The sequence below is a fragment of the Larus michahellis genome, chromosome Z (assembly GCF_964199755.1).
Source record: "Larus michahellis chromosome Z, bLarMic1.1, whole genome shotgun sequence".
In the NCBI taxonomy this organism is placed as follows: domain Eukaryota; kingdom Metazoa; phylum Chordata; class Aves; order Charadriiformes; family Laridae; genus Larus; species Larus michahellis.
Window position 1 is genome coordinate 23166785 of NC_133930.1, and position 17502 is coordinate 23184286.

A 17502-nucleotide genomic window follows, 5' to 3' on the forward strand; every position below is an offset into this window, starting at 1 on the left:
GTCATGTGCCTTTTCTCTTTTTTTTTCCTGTAGTCCTATCAAATTTTGTTCAGGTTTAGTAAACTTTAAAATATTTTATAATCCATCTGTTTCCCATCCCTCATCTACATTCTGCAGGACAATGCTGACAGCCTGACAAACTAACTTGGCACGGACATCCGCAAAGCTGGGATTTGTGGCCGTATATAAGTGTTTGTAAGGGTTGAGTCTCCAGTCCTCCATGTGTTTGAGCATTTGCCTTTTCTCTTAACTGAGACATGTACAAAAACACCAATAAATCTTCTGTCACTCACTGCCCAAGTCAAGAAGACACACCGTTAAGTCAAATAACTTAGATTACATTCTTGCTATGGAAAGGATCATGCACTAAAGGTTTTTTGCTTCCAGACGGAATTTCATGCTGCACAGTTGACCCTCTTTGTGGCTGGAAGTCACACTGGCTACCCAGAGATGAGAGGAGCGCAGCTGTAGACAGCAAGATAAGGTAAGGCTCACAGCAACATGTACCAAGCAGGGTGACCTGGGCTGACATCCAGAAATAGGGAAGATACAGTATATTTTGAAAGCGTGAGAGGTGTGACCATTTTAGATTTCACAGAGCCCCACTAGGATTTTCGCATGCTACATGATAGCCATTTGGATTTTCTCCAGCCGTATCCAGAGGGGTAATAGTCACCTGTACCATTAAAAATTCTTCTCTGAGCAGCTATGAAACAGAAATCCACTCCCAGCATCCTTTTCTGTTTCTTCTTTCTGAGGGATGAATTTTTTGGTTATGTGTTTCAATGTAAGATTCACAATGTTGCTCTGAGCAATGTTTGAAACTGCGGATTCATTCTAAAGAACAGATTTTTAACTATGAGGAGATCGGGGGATATTTGTTTGGGGGATTTTGTTGTTTGTTTCAGACCAACAGCATGTTTCTGTCAGAATGGGAATGCCAGGGAAAAGTAGGTAGTCTTAAATATTTTATAGGGAAAATTTCTATTAAAATAGATGAAATTGCATGGACACAAAATCCATTTTGCAGTTTGATCCAGTATAGATTGTGCCGGCACGTCTTTCCCTTTTTCCTATCCCATTGTCTCCCCAGCCCCAACCATAAGTACAGTTGGCCACTGTAAGTGTGCTTGGACTGCTCTGCCAGTGCTTCTTGTCAGATGTGGATTCAGACCCAAATACAGCCTGGACTGGAGCCACGGAGCAGAGAAAATTCAAAGTTATGAAACTTTCTTCTCATTTTACAGCAGTCTAAAGAAGCATTTTTAAAGGAAGAAAAGGTTAAAGCCTTTACATCTGTGTCTATCTTTGGTATTCACAATTGACTCAAGTTGTCAAAACTCAGTTTTCTGCAGCTCTGTTTAAAACATAAAAGATTTTGCTTTCTATTTGGATTTTTCTTTATTCATTGCTTGAGCTTCCATAGGTCCTTTGAAACTGAGAGGAAGCTCTCTAAACTGTGAGGAGGTTGCTCGTTAGTGGAGCAAATACAATACTGCAACCAACTACAAATATTGATATAATACAGAATTGATTTCTCCTTAAAAGCCACTAAATCCTCTGTTTGTTTGGGTTGTGGGTTTTTTGGGTTTTTTTTAATTTTAGTGGAAATCAAATGAGGAATTCGAAAAATACAGCACGGAAACAAAAAGCCCCATCTTTTCAAGCAGGCCGTTTCCTCCACATTAAAGATTTAATACAAAGGAGAAAAAAAGACAACAGAAGGAGTCAGAAATGTAAAACTGCTCAGAGAAACACTGTCCCCACTGAGGTCGGAGCGGTATTTCTGCGGCGGCCGATGCATGAGGCAGGGAGCATCCCGGCCTGGGGGATGCAGTAAGACACCCCGCGGCACCGCGGCTGCCGGCCCGGCGTGGGCGCCTGCGGGGTCCGGCCCGTTTGGCCCCGCCGCAGGCAGGAGAGCCGCCGAGCAGCTCTTTTCCCCGGCGAGGGGGGAGGCTGCCGCCAACCATCCGCCTGGAAAAGGGGTAGCAGGGGTCCGGGTCCGCTCCCCCCGCCTGCTGTCCGTGCGAGGAGCGGGCGCCCGCACCGGGAGACAGGTGGAAAAGCCGGATGGGGAAAGGCGCGTCTCGCCTCCCTGCGCCAGCCGGAGGCATCTTCTCTCCCGAACTCCCAAATTCCCCCCGCTCCCGCCCCAGCCGGCAGTGACGCAGGGTGGCTGGGGCATCTCGCAACCGCCGGCGGGGTTTCGGGGGCTGTGCCCGGGCTCCCCCCACCCCTCGCCCTGCAGCGCCGGGGTGGGAGGCAGATGAAGGGGGCACAGGAGTTGCACCCCTCCTACCGCCCTGCCTGATGCGGCTCCGGGTGGGCCCTGCCTCCAGCTACCGGGGCTCTCGGCGGAGTTGGACGGCCCCCGTCCCGCAGTCGGGCTCCAGACCCCGGGGCGCGGGAAGTCGTGCGGGGCCCGACGCGGCGGAGGGGGGGCACGCTTTGGGATCGTTACCGACGAGTTTGCAGGAAGGTCTGCGAAGAAAAAAAGAAAAAAAACCTTTTTTTAAAAGGTCAAAATGTGCCCAAACGCACTTGCCGGAGTCGGCAGGACTCGGGTAAGAACGCGGCGAGAGGAGGGAACCCCGAGACGCGCCGTCCCCCGCCGCCCTGGCCGTGCGCTCCCGGTCCCGCTCCCCACCCTGCCCCGGGGCGCCCCGCCGCCCGGCCCGGCCCGGCCCGCACCCCAGGCCGGGGATGGGGGGAGTTGTCCCAAAGTCACAGGGTACCCGAGCACGCCGGAGAAGTTTCGGCTCCCTAATCGCTGCAGGCTGAGTCTTCCGACACTCCGGCACTTAAGGAATATCTAGGACACACGTGGTTAGGAGTGATCAAAGAGGAGATAAGATCAAAGATCACTTTAATTGCGAAAATGAGGTCAAATAAGATTTTCAGAAAATCAGCTATATATCTGAGGCTGTTGAAAGCACTATTGTCATTTAATGTAAGCGGCTGAAGTTCAGAAATGACTGGACACTTACATTCACGTGACGCACAGATTTAACATTCCCTTTTACCTACAGGTAACACAGATTACACAAAAATAAACAGGAAAATATATATATATATATATATATTTGGTCAAGCATTCATTTCAGGCAGCCCGCCGCAGCCGGCCCAGCGCCAGTACCCGGCCCGACGCCATCCCCCCACCCCCACCCCGCCCGCCCCCGGCCCGAGAGCGGCCCCGGGTCCCGGCCGCAGCCGGGGACACGGCAGGGAAAGGAGTCAGGGCGGGCAAAGGGACTGTGCGGCGAGCAAGGCTGTCCTGCCGCCCTCCTCCAATCCCGGTCCAGGCGGGGGAAGGGGAAAAACCCCGGGTTTCCCGGGGCCAAGCAGGTGGGGTTAAAGGGAGAGGGGGTATCCCCAACGTGCGGGGGGGGGGGCTTTGTGGAGCCGCCGCGCGGAGCAGCCAGGCCAGGTTTGGCTCTCTCTGTCCTTGGCATCGCAGTGACACTCTCTGCTTCTGGCCGTAGCTCTCAGCTTGCGGGAAGGGTCATGCTTACCCCCGCCGGGGCTGGCCCGGGTGAGGGGAGACCCTGCCCCTTCCCAGCCTGAGCCGAGGCGCTGCTCTCTCCCTCTGCGGCTGCCGGCGGCGGCTGCTCTCGGCCCCTCCCCTGGTGCCACGGAGCACATGGCAATGTTTTGGTTGATCGGTTTGGTTCAGTTTGTTGTTGTCTGTTTGTAGTTTGTTTGTTTGTTAGTTTTTTGTTTGTGTTTTTTTGTTTTGTTTTTCCCCGAGCAAAATGTGCCGCAGCTGGCTGCGTCCGAAGCAACCGGAACGTCTCCGGAGAAAGTTTCAAACAGCTTAAAAAAAAAAATAGAAAAAGAAACGCTACTTCGCAGGCTGCTTAAACTCTGCTTAAACTCCCTGTGCCGCTGCGTACGCGGTGAACTCAGGGACAGTCGCACAGCGCCAAGCCTTTCCTTGGTGGGAAACCCTCGGTCAAAGGCATTTAAGAAAAAATATCTCCATATAATGAGGGGAGCGGTTGGGGTTTAAGCCCCATCACCTCCCTGCGCTGTAACGAAGGGAAGCACGATGAACTGGAAGGTCCTAGCATAGAAGGAGAGCTGTTAGACACACATTAACGCAGACGGGGATGTTGCTCTAAGTACCTTGCAAGGTTACAAAACACTTTTCCCCCAAGAAAATCCACTTAGTGGTTTCACAGTCCGGGAAGCGACGAGCCGAAAGCCCCTTCCTCCGCCCGGGGAGTCGTCTTCAGCCTCCGTACTCACACTGCCAGACCGAGATCGGACGCTGAAGCCCCGCGCCGTCTTCTCGTAAATCCAAGAAAAATCCCCGAAACGGCGGGTTTCTGCATAGGGTGGTTTATTTTTACCAATGCTACTCGGGCAGACACTGTGGTTTACAGCAACCACAAGCAACGACCTGCAAACCTGAAGTCTACCCAGACTGATGGAGGGGAGGAAGGGAGAGCGGGAGGGAGGGAGGGGGGAGCGCCGGCGCCCAGCAGCGGAGTCCCGGCGAGGCCAGGCGAGGCGAGGGCGGCAGCGGAGCCCTCCCGAGCCGGGCATCCCCCCCCGCCGCCCCCGGTGGAGCCCTGCCCTGCCCTGCCGTTCCCTGCCCCGCGGGGCTTGTCCGACGGGCGGAGGAGCCGAGGACACGGGCACGCTGCGGAGCGGGGTCCCGGAGCCCCCCGCCCTTACGCCGGCGCTGCAGAGGGGCTAGGCGGGGGGCACACTGTGGCGGAGGACAGGCGGATGGAGCCAGTGGCAGGAGCCTCCGCTGCCCCGTCCCGGCGCGGCGGGCTTCACTGCCGGCAAAATTTGCACTTGATAATTTTCTTAAAAGCACTTTGGAAGTCTTTGTTGAAATAGGCATAGATGATGGGGTTGAGGAGGGAGTTGGAGTAGCCCAGCCAGTTGATGACTGCCCCCAGCCACTCGGGCATGTAGCACTTACTGTCACAAAAGGGCAGGACCAGCGCCACGATGAAGAACGGCAGCCAGCAGAGGATGAAGGTGCCCATAATGATGCCCAGGGTCTTGACAGTCTTCCTCTCCCGGGACAGAGCCATCCTCCGCTTGGCCTCAGTGTTCTTCTCGTTGCGCCTCTCGAAGGAGGGGGGCGGCGGGGAGCCGCACGCCTCGCTGGGCAGCGGCAGGTGAGTCTTGGAGGAGCTGTTGCAGCGCTGGACCTCGATGATCTCCAGGGCGGCCCCGTCCTCGCCCTGCCGCACCGCGCCGTTGACACACGCACCGGGCTTGGGCTCCACAGTCCGCCGCCAGCCCTTGCCGGGCTCCCCGTTGCTTTTCTTCTGCAGGGTGGCTGGAGAGAGGGTGAGGCAAGTGTCGGCGATCTTCTTCTTCTCCGCTTTCTTGACAGTCTTGCGGATCCTGAAGCGGGCCGCCTTGAAGATGCGGCCGTAGAGCACCAGCATGAGGAGGAGCGGGATGTAGAAGGCGCCGAAGGTGGAGTAGATTGTGTACCCGTGGTCCTTGCTGATGGTGCAGGCATCGGGGTTCGAGCGGTCCTCGGGCGTCCTCCAGCCCAGCATGGGTGGGATGGATATCAAGAAGCCGATGAGCCAGGTCAGACTGATAAGCACGGCGGCCCGCCGGGGAGTCCGCTTGTTGACATAGTCGATGGGGTCCGTGATGGCCCAGTACCTGTCCAAGGCGATGGCGCATAGGTGCAGGATGGAAGAGGTGCAGCACAGCACGTCCAGCGAGATGAAGATGTCGCAGGTGACTTGCCCCAGCGTCCACTTGTTCAGCACCTGGTAGAGGGCCGCCATGGGCAGCACCAGCACGGACACCATGAGGTCGGTGACGGCCAGCGAGCCGATGAGATAGTTGGCCACGGTTTGCAGGGAGCGCTCCAGGGCGATGGCCGCGATCACGCAGGCGTTGCCGCTCACGGCGCACAGGATGAGCGTGCCCAGGAGCAGGGAGGTGAGCAGCTGGTAGCCTAGGGTCACCTCGGCGAGACCGGCGCCGCCTGACCCCTCGGGGGAGCGCTCTGGGGAGGTAGTGTTGTTGGCCACATCCATGCCGGGCGGGGGGGTCGCTTCAGGAGACGGGCATGGGAAGAGGCGCCGGTCACTTGTGCGCTCCCCTGGCAGGAGGCATCGCCGCCCCGTCCGCTTTGGCCACGCCGGGCAGCCCCCCCACCCTCCGCCACCCCTCCCTCCCCTATATAGCGCGGCGGGAGGCGGCCGAGGCTCGGAGGACGGCGGCTGGCGGAGCCGCCCCGCGCCCGCCCATCCCCGCCGCCTCTGCCCAGCGCGCAGCCCCGGGCGGCGGGGGCGGCTCTCCCGCCGCCGCTCGCCGAGCTGCTGCCCCTCGCTCCGCCGCTCTCCCGCGCCGCTCCTTCCTGCTCTGCCTCTCCGCTCTCCCCTCGCTTTCTCCCTCCCTCCTTCCCCTCCCCTTCCGTCCCCCCCACTCCATCCCGCCCTTCCGCGGGGGGGGTCTCGCTGGGTCGCCATCGTCCTCCGGCGCCGCCGGCGGACCGGGCGGGAGGGCGCGGGGGCGCGTCAGTCGCCGCCGCCCCCTTCCCGCTGGGGGGTACACCGCTGAGAAACCCACCACCACTCCCCCTCACCGCCGCCCCCTCCAAATCTCCTCCCCGCAGCTCCGCCCCGGGCAGCGGGGGCTCTGGGCTTCCCCTCGGGAACTGCGCCGAGGCTTGTGCGGGGTATGCGAGGCGGGGAGAGGCTTTCTGTGGTCAGGCGTTGTCGCCTGGGCCGGGGGACACCGCACACCCCAGCGCTGCCTGCGGACGGGGAAGCGGGAGCCAGGGCGGGTGGCTACGGGGGTGCTTATCGCCACCTGCAGGCAGGCGGCAGCGGCCCGAGGGCGCGGCGCGCGGGGGGGACCTGGCCGGGCCCCCCTGGCCGCGGGGCCGGCGGGACTTTCTGCCGTCTGCACCCTCGCCCCCTGCCCGGCCGCCGCTCCGGCCGCAGCGGGCGCGGTGCTGCGTTGCCCGGGGAGCAGCACCAGCCATGCCGCCGCGGGTGCGGCGACAGAAAGAGCACGGGCAGCAATGTCGCGTGGGTGTCTCGGGAAGGATTGCTGTACAGCCCAGAGGCGGGCAGGGCTCCCGCTCTGTCGCTTTCGAGTGCTGGTAGCGATGAAAGTCCCATTCGTGGTGATTCATGTCCTCGCCCCAGCGTCCTGCCGTCGGGGGTTCCGCGACACTGCGCGGCCCCCCGCCGTCCAGCTCCCCGAAAGATGGCATTGACCCCCGGCGCCCCCGAGCCGGGAATTACAGTGCAACACACTATTGAAATCACTGTCCTCTCAAAAAAACAACAGCAACAACAACAAAAAGGGAAAAAAGCCCAAAACGTTGCAGTTCCTCCCAGTAGGAAGGGGAAAGGCTGAGTCTGAAAGTGAAATTAGAAAAATACCTCTGGGAACAATCTTGAATAAAAAAGAGCGTCAGATAGATACATCATAAACAAATCCATTAAAATCTAGTATATAGAACAAACAATCGCAAACCTGGCAAACATCTGCCACACAAAGGGAAGAAAAAAAAAAGTGGTATTTACAGTCTTAACTCCAACTGTCCGTGAAAGGTAAAAGAAAGTCCTCTGACATAACTTCTGTGGCAGGCTTTCCACTATCTTGCGGCTTTTTAGCGATATAAGATGTTTCACTCTGCTTTGTAATTGTGCCATGCAAGCTCAAAAAACTCAGAATGCCAAATAAGTAATTGCTTAACAGGAAGAGTTGCCAGATTCTAACTTAATCGAACTTCAGATGAGGATCACACAGCCTGGCTTGCACACGCTCAGGTTTCCTCATCTTCTCTCAGTCAGCACTTAAAAATAAGGCTGCGTTCACAACTTTACAGCATTCGGACAGATTCCGGCCAGTTCCTCTTTACGGGGGGTCCAGGCTACGCTTCTCCGCCTCTAGGCTTGCTGTATTTGCTATAAACAACCAAGGCGCAGAGACGCGCTGGATAAGCGGAGCAAAGCTGTATCCCTGCATGCCAGTTTTGTTAACAGATCGTACTAACGTTTACGTGCTCTATGCCCTATCGAATGAAGATTAACACTGTTGAGACACAGACAAAACAAAACGTAATCGATATTTAAGTGTACTTTGCTGCTTCACTACCAAAACCTATTTTCTTTTTAATGTCTCCTCAAATGCACGGCACTTGAGCAGCCGTCTATTTAGACACCCTTTCCCTTCAATGAAATCAAAGTTTGTGCTTCCTGCTGCTTAGAGCCAGCCTGATGCAACGAAGAAAGTGCAAGTCTGGGAGGCAGGAAAATCTCTGAGAGATTGTCCCAGCTTTCTTACATGGTGGTGGGCAAGTCATTAGCCTAATTAGATTAGCCTGAAATTAGCGTTTCAAAGCCACGGGGAACGCGGATTTTAAGAGTCCACGAAGGACTCCTGGGGAAACTGTTTCCAGAGCTGTTTTGCACTGACACGGCCACTCTTTGCCGAGTCATTCTAGTGGGGGAAAGTCGACAGGGTCCTTTTTCAACTGAAATCTTCTAAATCGGCTTTACTTTTTGAATTTATGTTTTGTTTAGGGACTGAAAGTCATTTCACTCTGAATTAAATTGAGAAGCAATTTAGGCGACCATGGAGGAAGGGGAGGGAGTAGGAGGTGGAAGATGTAGACGAAGGGAAAACTCACTGTTTTGATGTGATAGTGTCTCTAATCCTACTAAGCCTTTAAACAGCAAAATGCTGGTTAAACTTTCAAGCAATTAAATGACGTGCTAATGTCTTTAGATAACCTAGGTGAAGAAACTAGGGAAATTCTTTAAGGAAAGCCATAGTCTCATAAAATCCACCCTGATTTGAGAGTAAATGAAACCACAACGCCACACAACCTTAAAAATTCCAATTAAAATATTAATGTTATTCAGTTATGACACAGCTGCAGCAAGCAAGAGGTTCCTCGGTAAGTACAAAAAGAAAAAGCATTAACAACTGTGGCAGAAGATGCTTTCCTGAGCAACTTCATTCTGCACATTCCAAAGAAAGGGAGAGCTATGTATTCTTGATGCTCCAGATTATGACTGTATTATATATTTGCCAAATTAAAACTGAAATGCTACAATTTGATCACAGCATTTTGTTCATGATGTTGCATATTACACTTTGGTTTGAAAAGGATTTAGGTCTTGGGTTTCTTTTTTTTACTATTCACCAGGATAAAATCCAGCATTTGTTTTATTCAAAATATTATGTTCTAATAATGGTTTCAAAATGAATGGGCTTCACTAGGGACCTAAGGAAATTAACAAATTCACTGATCCAGTATGTGCAGTCTTCTGTGAAAAAAGTTCCAAGCAGGTGGAAGGAAAGATATGCCAGGAGACAACCTACCAACTACAGCCTTCTTGAATTTTCTTGTTAGGTATTTTGGAAATACAGCCAACAGGAATTAGCACTACTCCACACTGTTTGAAACTTTCTGAAGAACAGCTGTAACTTTAAAATACAGAAAAGCAAACAAGAATTTCATGGCTGAAGCGACTGTATCATTGAAACTCCTCTCTTTCACACAAGCATACACATTTCACTATGAGATCCACTTGAGGATACCTGCTCTCACCTTTCATAAAGAGCAAAATGTTTCACAGTACTTCAACAAATTTAAGCTCTGTACTGTAAGAGACCAAAAGCTGTAAGAAGGGAACAGAAAATTTTAAGGCCATTGCTACTGTTGTAGCTGCATAGCTCTCAGCCAAACTGCTCTGGATGAAAATGAGTCCAAATTTGGCAATCTGTTTAGTCTTGACTTTGTGGACAAAACGAACCAGCTAGGAAACTAAGTAACTTTCACTACCAGTAGCAGAACTGTTCCCCATGTCCTATCTCTAGCTATGGCCATTTTGTGAAGCCCTGCACATCCAACTCATATACATAAAGAGGGGAAAAAAATCCCTCTTGAATCCTATAATTAGTCTGCTCAGAATCAATACACCACAAATACAGTGCAATAGCACAATAAGGAAGCCTGAATTTCCAACTTCCAGATCACCTTTGTGCCATCTCAGTATTTTTCCCCTTTTGGGGCTTGGAGGTGGGGCTGGCTAGTTCTCAATGCAGCCCTGTGCAGCCAGCTCAGAGCTGGCTAGCTGTGGCCCACTAGGAGCTATGCAGTGCTGAGATGTTTCAGTAGCTCTGCAAGAATCAGCTCGGGTCTGAGATAACAGCATCAGCACAGCACTCAGCTTCAGGGCTGAGTTAAGTCCTGCCAAGGTACTGAGATGTCTCTCAACCTGTTCCTTAACACTCCATGTTCTGCAAACACAGAACAGTGACACCCCAGGTCAGGCTTGGAAAGATCTGCTGGCTCTGGTGCCAGTCATGCCAAAGCAGCAGTGCTGCTCCATGGCTTTAACAGGTCTTGGCAGTGGTACAGTTGAGTTCACACGCTGTTAATTCAGCTTCTGGTGGCTCTGCACCGAACCCAGTCAGATTTCTGTTCCCTCTTCATTGCATAGTTAGGACCAGTTAGAACCAGATCAATAATCTGGGTCTGATAACCCAGAGGAATAACCTGGAAGATGCGGGAATAACCACCGTCGCAGAACGCTGGAGCCCTGTCTGATATGTTTCCCATGTTATTGGCCATGTTTCCCATTGCCACTATCGTCCAAGACAATGTTGAGCTGACTGCAAGTTTCACTGCTCAATTCTCATTCTGTTCGGCTGCCTTACTGTAACTCTCCTGTTCATCATTTTTATTAAGGCCAGAAACAAACTAGTTAGATACACAAGTTTTTATTTGCTACTTCTGCCTTTCTCTGCCAAGAGCTTACAGTAGTAACTAAAATTGTAGCATAACTCAGCATAACCCAGAAAAAGGGATAATTCATTCCACCTCACCCTCTTAGAAGTAATAGAAGAATAGGTAAATATTTCATCCAAAATGAATAAATATTATGTATATTCAAGCGGCATCATTGAAGTGAAACTGTTACTAGTGATACCTGCTATCAAAATCATGGGGCAGCTTTTATGCAATTCTAGAAATCTAAGATTAATATTGAAATATGTTTACTTTAATATTATTCTCTGTGAAGGAAAGACACATTCAAGCATATTTGTTCAAACATAAGTTTTCATAAGTTCATAGAAACTTCTCAGAATTTTGACATTCTGGGAAAACTCAACTTTAGGCTCAATTTTCTGTGTTGCCCTTTCCATATGCAGCGCAGCTGTGACGAAGGAAGAGCTGGAAGATTGTCTCTTAACCATTTGTGCATTTTCTCGATACTTAAGCGCTGAGCACAGACTTGATCCCAGAGAAACTCTGTGACAATCTATTTAGTCGACTCAAATCATGCTGTGGAGAACAAAGCAATGTTCCAGTTATGCTGAGGTTTTTATCAGCACATCTCCCGTGTCAGAGGCAAGGGAGAGCAACACGCAGAGCTGGTGCATTAGGAGCTGGTCCCTGTAAAGAGGGACTTTGCAGCTGGTTAAGAATCACCTGTGTGGTGCAATGCAGTCCCAAGAATCCAAAATACAGCGAAACAGTTTCTTAAAAACTATAATCTGATATTTGTAATTTAATTAAAAGTACTTGCTCACAACTAATTTTTTTCTTAACCAGAGTTTGCAAAATAAATCATCTTAATAACATCCACTACACAATTTTAAAATTGCTGACTAGCACTGAGCAGCTTCTTGGTTAAATCAGGCTTTTTCTTGTAGTTAATTAAGATTATTCTATCTATGTATTGAACATTCACATTCATCTTGTAGCAAAATACACAACTGGCTTAAAACATTTTCTGACAATACATACCAGACTCGAGTAGTATTCTACATCTTAAGCAATTTTTCCAAGTATTAAACAATATTTGCATGATTCTTTAAACAAGAACTGCCAATATATTCCAAGCTTTGCAAGCATTTTTCTTTTTTCTGTTATTATTTATTTTATTTGTGGATACGTTTTAATGGACATATTCAAACTTTTTTTGTTTTGTTCTCACCACCCGCCCCCCAAAAAAGGCCTAGTTTCTACATAAGAAGTAATTTTATACAATGAGCATTAAAAGACTTTAAAATAAAATTTAGCTTAAGGAGATCTATGCATTTTTATTACAAGGGCTGTTTTTGATGCTTTTATATACATATGTTTTCACTTCAGAGGAGACAAAGTAAGAGGCAAATTATTCTTGAATAACAGCAAGTTATGAAAAAACATCTGATTTCTCTAGCTAAAGTTCTACAGGCCTTAGCTTTAAATATCAGGCCAATATAAATGAGTTTATCAATATTTTCTGAAATAAAGTTAAGGTGTTTGAATCTTACAGTTGAGTTGCAGGTGCAGCAACTGATGAACTCCTCTGCTTTTATCATGTCAGAGCTTCAATACTGCACTAGAGATTAAAAGTAAATTACGTAGCATTATTGTCTCCTTAATCAATAAAGATGGCAGGTAGAGTTCCAACATCATGGCTTATAAAGGATATAAACTCTCCTTTTTGATGCATGCTGACTGGAGCTCAACAGTATTGACTGCAGTTCAATAGTATATTAATCCAAGTGCATTTTTCAAAAGATGTTATTATGATTTAATTTTAATTTCCTTACATTAAAATGAAGACAATATTATTATTATTAAAAATAATACAATTTGGAAAAAGCAGGAGTGATGTCTAGACATTAAATTTTAGGAAGGTCTTTTCTTTGCAGACTAACTTTATCCTTTTAAATGGAAAACAATTTATTTTCTCTAAGCAGAGAGGAGCCACATTTAGTCACACAGACTCTGCTTTTAGAGTGACCTTGACAAAGGCCATGAGGATATTGTCTTTCTTTATCTATTAATCTCCCTTACCCAGGGCATTAGTTGGCACAGTACTAAACCACCACGTCTTCCCAGGAACCTGGGACCTGGTTCATGGAGGAAGGAGGTCTTGTTTTCCTGCTGGAAGTAAGTATGCTCTTGAGGAATTACTCAGCTGCAACCCCCTTCTTTTTCTTTATGAGTTTTCCTAGTGCAATCACTGTACCATGCACAAACGCTAGTGCTTGAGGCAGCTAAAGTATATGGCCAAGGATATGGTGTAATGCAGAAACATCCCTTTTCGCAGCATCCTTGGTATCAATTTATAAGGGTTCACTCGTTATTGCTGGTCATTAACTTTTAAGTGTCTTACTAACTAGCAGGGTTCAGGTTGAGTTAATCACCCAGGATTACTATGTAACAAATGAAGTTCAAAGATCCCGAGAAAACAGATCCACAGGAGTTAGCACATTGAACATACAGCCTCTTAATCCTTCCAATAGTAAGTGCTAAGGAGAAGAGTGTTATTTAGCCTGTTGTCACCAAAGTAGTTCAGATACCTAATTCCATCGGCAGAACTAGAAACCTCAGGAAGCTGCTATTTTCAAATAGTTTAAAAAATCCTGCGGTTTTGGGTATAAGGTGATGGGAGGCGTCACTACTATCTCCTCTTGGTTATGTTTGTATGGGATTAGGCCTGTTCAAAATAAACCTGCTGGACAGACGTCACAGTCTGTGAATCCAGCTGGAGCTTAGATGGGAGCAGGAAAAGAACAGTTCTGCGCATTCACTGCAGCAACAATGTGGGCTTTCTTAATTTGACCAGGGAAGTCACCAGTGGAAAATAGACCAGTGGAGAAGTCCAAGACACAGACGAGCAGTGCGGGCCACTGCCCCACACCTCGCTTTCACCAGGTGATGCTAAAAGGAGGCCAGCAAGGGAAAACATACAGTGAGGGCAAATATTTTGGCTAACCATGGCATTTAGAAACACAGAGACTAACACATTGTGTAATCTAATGCATGAGTTTACTACCAAGACAAGCCAAACTGACCTTGGCTGCTACAAAGAAACAAAACTAACAAAGCTACAGCTAAGTGAGATTTGATCAGATCTTAAACATCACTGTAAGAATACGAGGGTGTTTGTGTTATTTCTTGGGTGCCTTGATGACATTAGTTCTTTCGCAGTGTTCTTTTTTTTCTTCTCTACTCTCCTATCCTGTTAATCAATCCTTACAAGCTCCTACGTGCTAGGCAAAATTTCTGTGCTCTCAGGAGCTTCATCACATCTGCCACAGACACTCGACATTCCCTTTCTAGTTGCAACTGCCATCTGAACTCCCTCTTAGCAGTTTCTGTCATTATTCAATTAGGTTCAAAATAAGTACAAAAGGGCTTTTTTTTGGCCTGTGATCACCTTGTTATCACTTCCCCATTTTTAATCTCATCTGACCACATGGGATGAGATTTTGAGGCCCTCAAAACTATCTAAATGTCTCATTGCAACCATGGAGGCTGTAAAGTGTAATTGCAGTGCACAGTGTCCTACTAAAGCTTTTATGAATATTCATCTACAAGTAGGCTTTGTGAGAAGCAGAATTCTGCCCATAGGCACGTGTTGCAATAATGAGCTTAGTTGAAAACCTAGCCCTTACTACTTCTGTTAGGTGCTGTCTCCAATTACCTACACGCAAAAGCTCAGCATTGTAGCACCAGTATCTTTACCACTACAGAACAAAATCTGAGAATGAGGTGTTAAGAAAATTCTAATAAACCAGACCTTCCTCTCCATTCTCTCCAATAATCTTATCTTCATGACTGTTCATACAAAAGTCTCAATGTGTTTTAAGTAGTCAAAGTAGTCTTCACTGTTTTTCTTGCTAAGACACGTTTTATGTTAGTCATGAAATGCTATATAACCTTTCTTTCACCTGTACTCTGGTGCAATATATAACTGCATTACTGTAAAGAAGCGTAGAATTATGCCTCTGAGAGGAGCAATTAATTTCCTTCACTCCACATGTCCAAAGGGGAGGGTAAACTACCAGTTGTTACCTGTTTCCATCGATCTCCTTCAGAAGAAAAAGGAGTATGTCAAAAGCCTCTTCTTCCTCACTATCTGAATATCTGCGGGGCATTCTTTTCCCCATCCAACACTCTGATTATGTGAACCAAGAAAAAACATAGTTTATTCACTAATCGAATAAAGATATTTTTCTAAAGACATTTCTATGAAAATTAACACTGCGGCCATACATATACTTCATGTATCTGTTCCCTTTGTATCAGTCCTCTTCTGCATCATATTCTATTTTTAGTAAGAAATCAATATTACGATATCACCCTTGAATTCAATTGCATTTTGCTTATTCTCCATTTCTGTTTCAGCAGGACTTTGGCAAGTAATTATGCTGGCTAAGGCTTTTCAAACAAAAAAGGGAGTAAATTGTTTTCTGCATAAATGCACATATCTGTTTTTGTTTATCTTGATGTCAGAGTAACATTGTCATCATGGGGATAGATTTACTTGTATTTGATTATTACAAGACAATGAGACAGAGCAGAGCTGAGGAAGATGGTATTTATGACTCTCTGTGTCTGCAATATCACTCAAGTTAATAATCTATCTGGCTTTAAACAACACAAGAGAGAATCACAGGGAAAAAATGATTACCCATTCTATTCCTTACACAGATCAAATCCTGGATGTTCCTTTAGGGGTTCATATTTTAAACTGTGGCTGCATCTTCCTCTGAGGGGCTTCTATCTGACCATTCTTGAAGTGGTAGGTAAATACATAAGGTTCAAAGGGGGAGAAATGCCTGTCCTTCATTTCTGTCACCAGAAATCCTGCCTTTTAAGTCTGTGGCACCGTTTCTGGCCCTTTCCAGTACTTAAGTACATTTTTTTTTTCTGTTAATCTACAAAAAGTCAAGTCAATTGGATTGAAATTACTGAAGTCTAAGGGGCTTTCTCAGAGGGAGATTTGGCTTCATCCCTCTTACTCTGAAGTCCCTGTAGATCCCGTGCAACCTGCAGCTGGGAGAAGCTCCACTCATTGAGAAAAGCGATGCATCTTTATCCGTCAGTGGTCATAAACTGGAGTTTCAGAGGACAATTATGCACAATATACCTATTGGAGAAATTACTGAAAGATTTTGCAGTCCCACGCAGTTAATGATTAATGTATATTGAAAAACAGGAGAGAATCTATTCATATCTCTTTACATACATTTTTACCCTAATATAATTAAGGTCATAAAAATATCAGGTTCAAAAAGAAAGCACATTTTGCGCTTGGCCTTTATTTCACATTTGGCAATGAGTTGAATAGTTTAATTATATGTTGCGTAAAGGATTATAAATGGGGTTTTACATTTTTATTAGAGAGTTTTCTATTTGTGTATTGAGAAAAGCCTGAAATACCTTCTATATCCTTATTTAATCTAGCTCTTATATATATTTCTAATAAGTTCTGTCTGAACAGAATTAACCCAGTCTTTTCACATCACAGGGAAGCTTTTCTATCTGTCTAAGCTCTTCTCAAAAGTAGAGTGCTTGTTGTGTCTCTTGGAAGCATTGTCCCAGGACAAGAGAGCCTATAAAGTTCCTTTTCCTTTTTCACATTTCACTTCGGCAAATGTGAAATTTTCACCTGAGAAAGTAATTTAGTTATTGCTTCTAGTCTCAATCTTCAGAAGAGTGCTATCAGTAACTAGTTCGATAAGCAGCTCTTCTCTCTCCTTGAACTACCTTACTCAATGCATATATAGTTTGGAACAAACTCCTGTATAGTATTTGGTTTCTCTTGCATCCATTTTTCTGACGGTTAGATAAAGATTTCAAGCTTTTTCAATAAGTAATAGCATTGTCCATATTACTTATCGTGAGTGCAGACAGAAATTAATAATCAGTATTTAAATGAAAAAGTCTAAAGAAATTTCCTGGATAAAGAACAGTGGAAATTGGTTAGAATAAATGTCATTACTAAGAGATGTGGGTTTGATTTCCCAGCTGCTGTAAATCAGGATAGTTTAATCAAAATGTAATTATCAATAGCCACAAATTATAACAAAAACTGAGAACCTAGTAAGACTCAAAGACATTTGTGACAGATAAAATAGAATATCCTCTGTCACATGAGCACAGACAAAAATTAACTCTGGTTTCCATCACACTTGGTCACCAAGTGTAGGTTAAAGATTTTGACTGCTGTTAATAATGCTCCATTATTCCATGTTTTTAAGGTAGTTCAATGGAAGAAAGAAAGTGGGCTGAAAAATTTTCAGTTGAAATGAAATTGTTTCTTGGTTACTCTGAACCACAATAATAGTTGCACCTTTTTCACCTAATAAAACATGTCCCACCTTTCTTAATCAGATGCAAATGAGGGTGATATTATCAGATGCAAGAAACTGGATGCAAATGTGTCATTCTTTTAATATACAGGCATTATGGAAATACAGACATCCAAGACTGTGAAAATAACTGCAAACTGAGACAATGCTGGAATATCTGCTCTGCTGCATGATGACTGTAATCCTGCACCCACCAATCTTCATCCACAGGATCACTGCTGTTGGGGCTACATTCCTGACTTTGGGTATCTGCCAGTTTTTGCTGTAATGGTTATCATGTCATTCTGATCAGCCTTTAACAAATGCTTTCTCTATAATAGTTGTTACCTATTCCATATAGCAATTCCATTTGCCTGCTGTATTGGGGTCATTGTAATG

General features: G+C 47.0%; 1 protein-coding gene across 1 annotated transcript; it reads right to left on the reverse strand.

Annotated features, from left to right (window-relative positions):
- Positions 1-3196: 3196 nt before the first annotated feature.
- HTR1A (5-hydroxytryptamine receptor 1A) lies at positions 3197-6123 on the reverse strand. Its single transcript, XM_074569533.1, has one exon. It carries the CDS (start codon positions 6027-6029, stop codon positions 4788-4790), a length of 1242 nt encoding a protein of 413 aa, XP_074425634.1. The 5' UTR covers positions 6030-6123; the 3' UTR covers positions 3197-4787.
- Between the last annotated feature and the right edge of the window lie 11379 nt (positions 6124-17502).

Coding starts and splice junctions, on each gene's coding strand:
- HTR1A (XM_074569533.1), bottom strand. CDS start 6,029: ATGGATGTGGCCAACAACACTACCTCCCCAGAGCGCTCCCCCGAGGGG.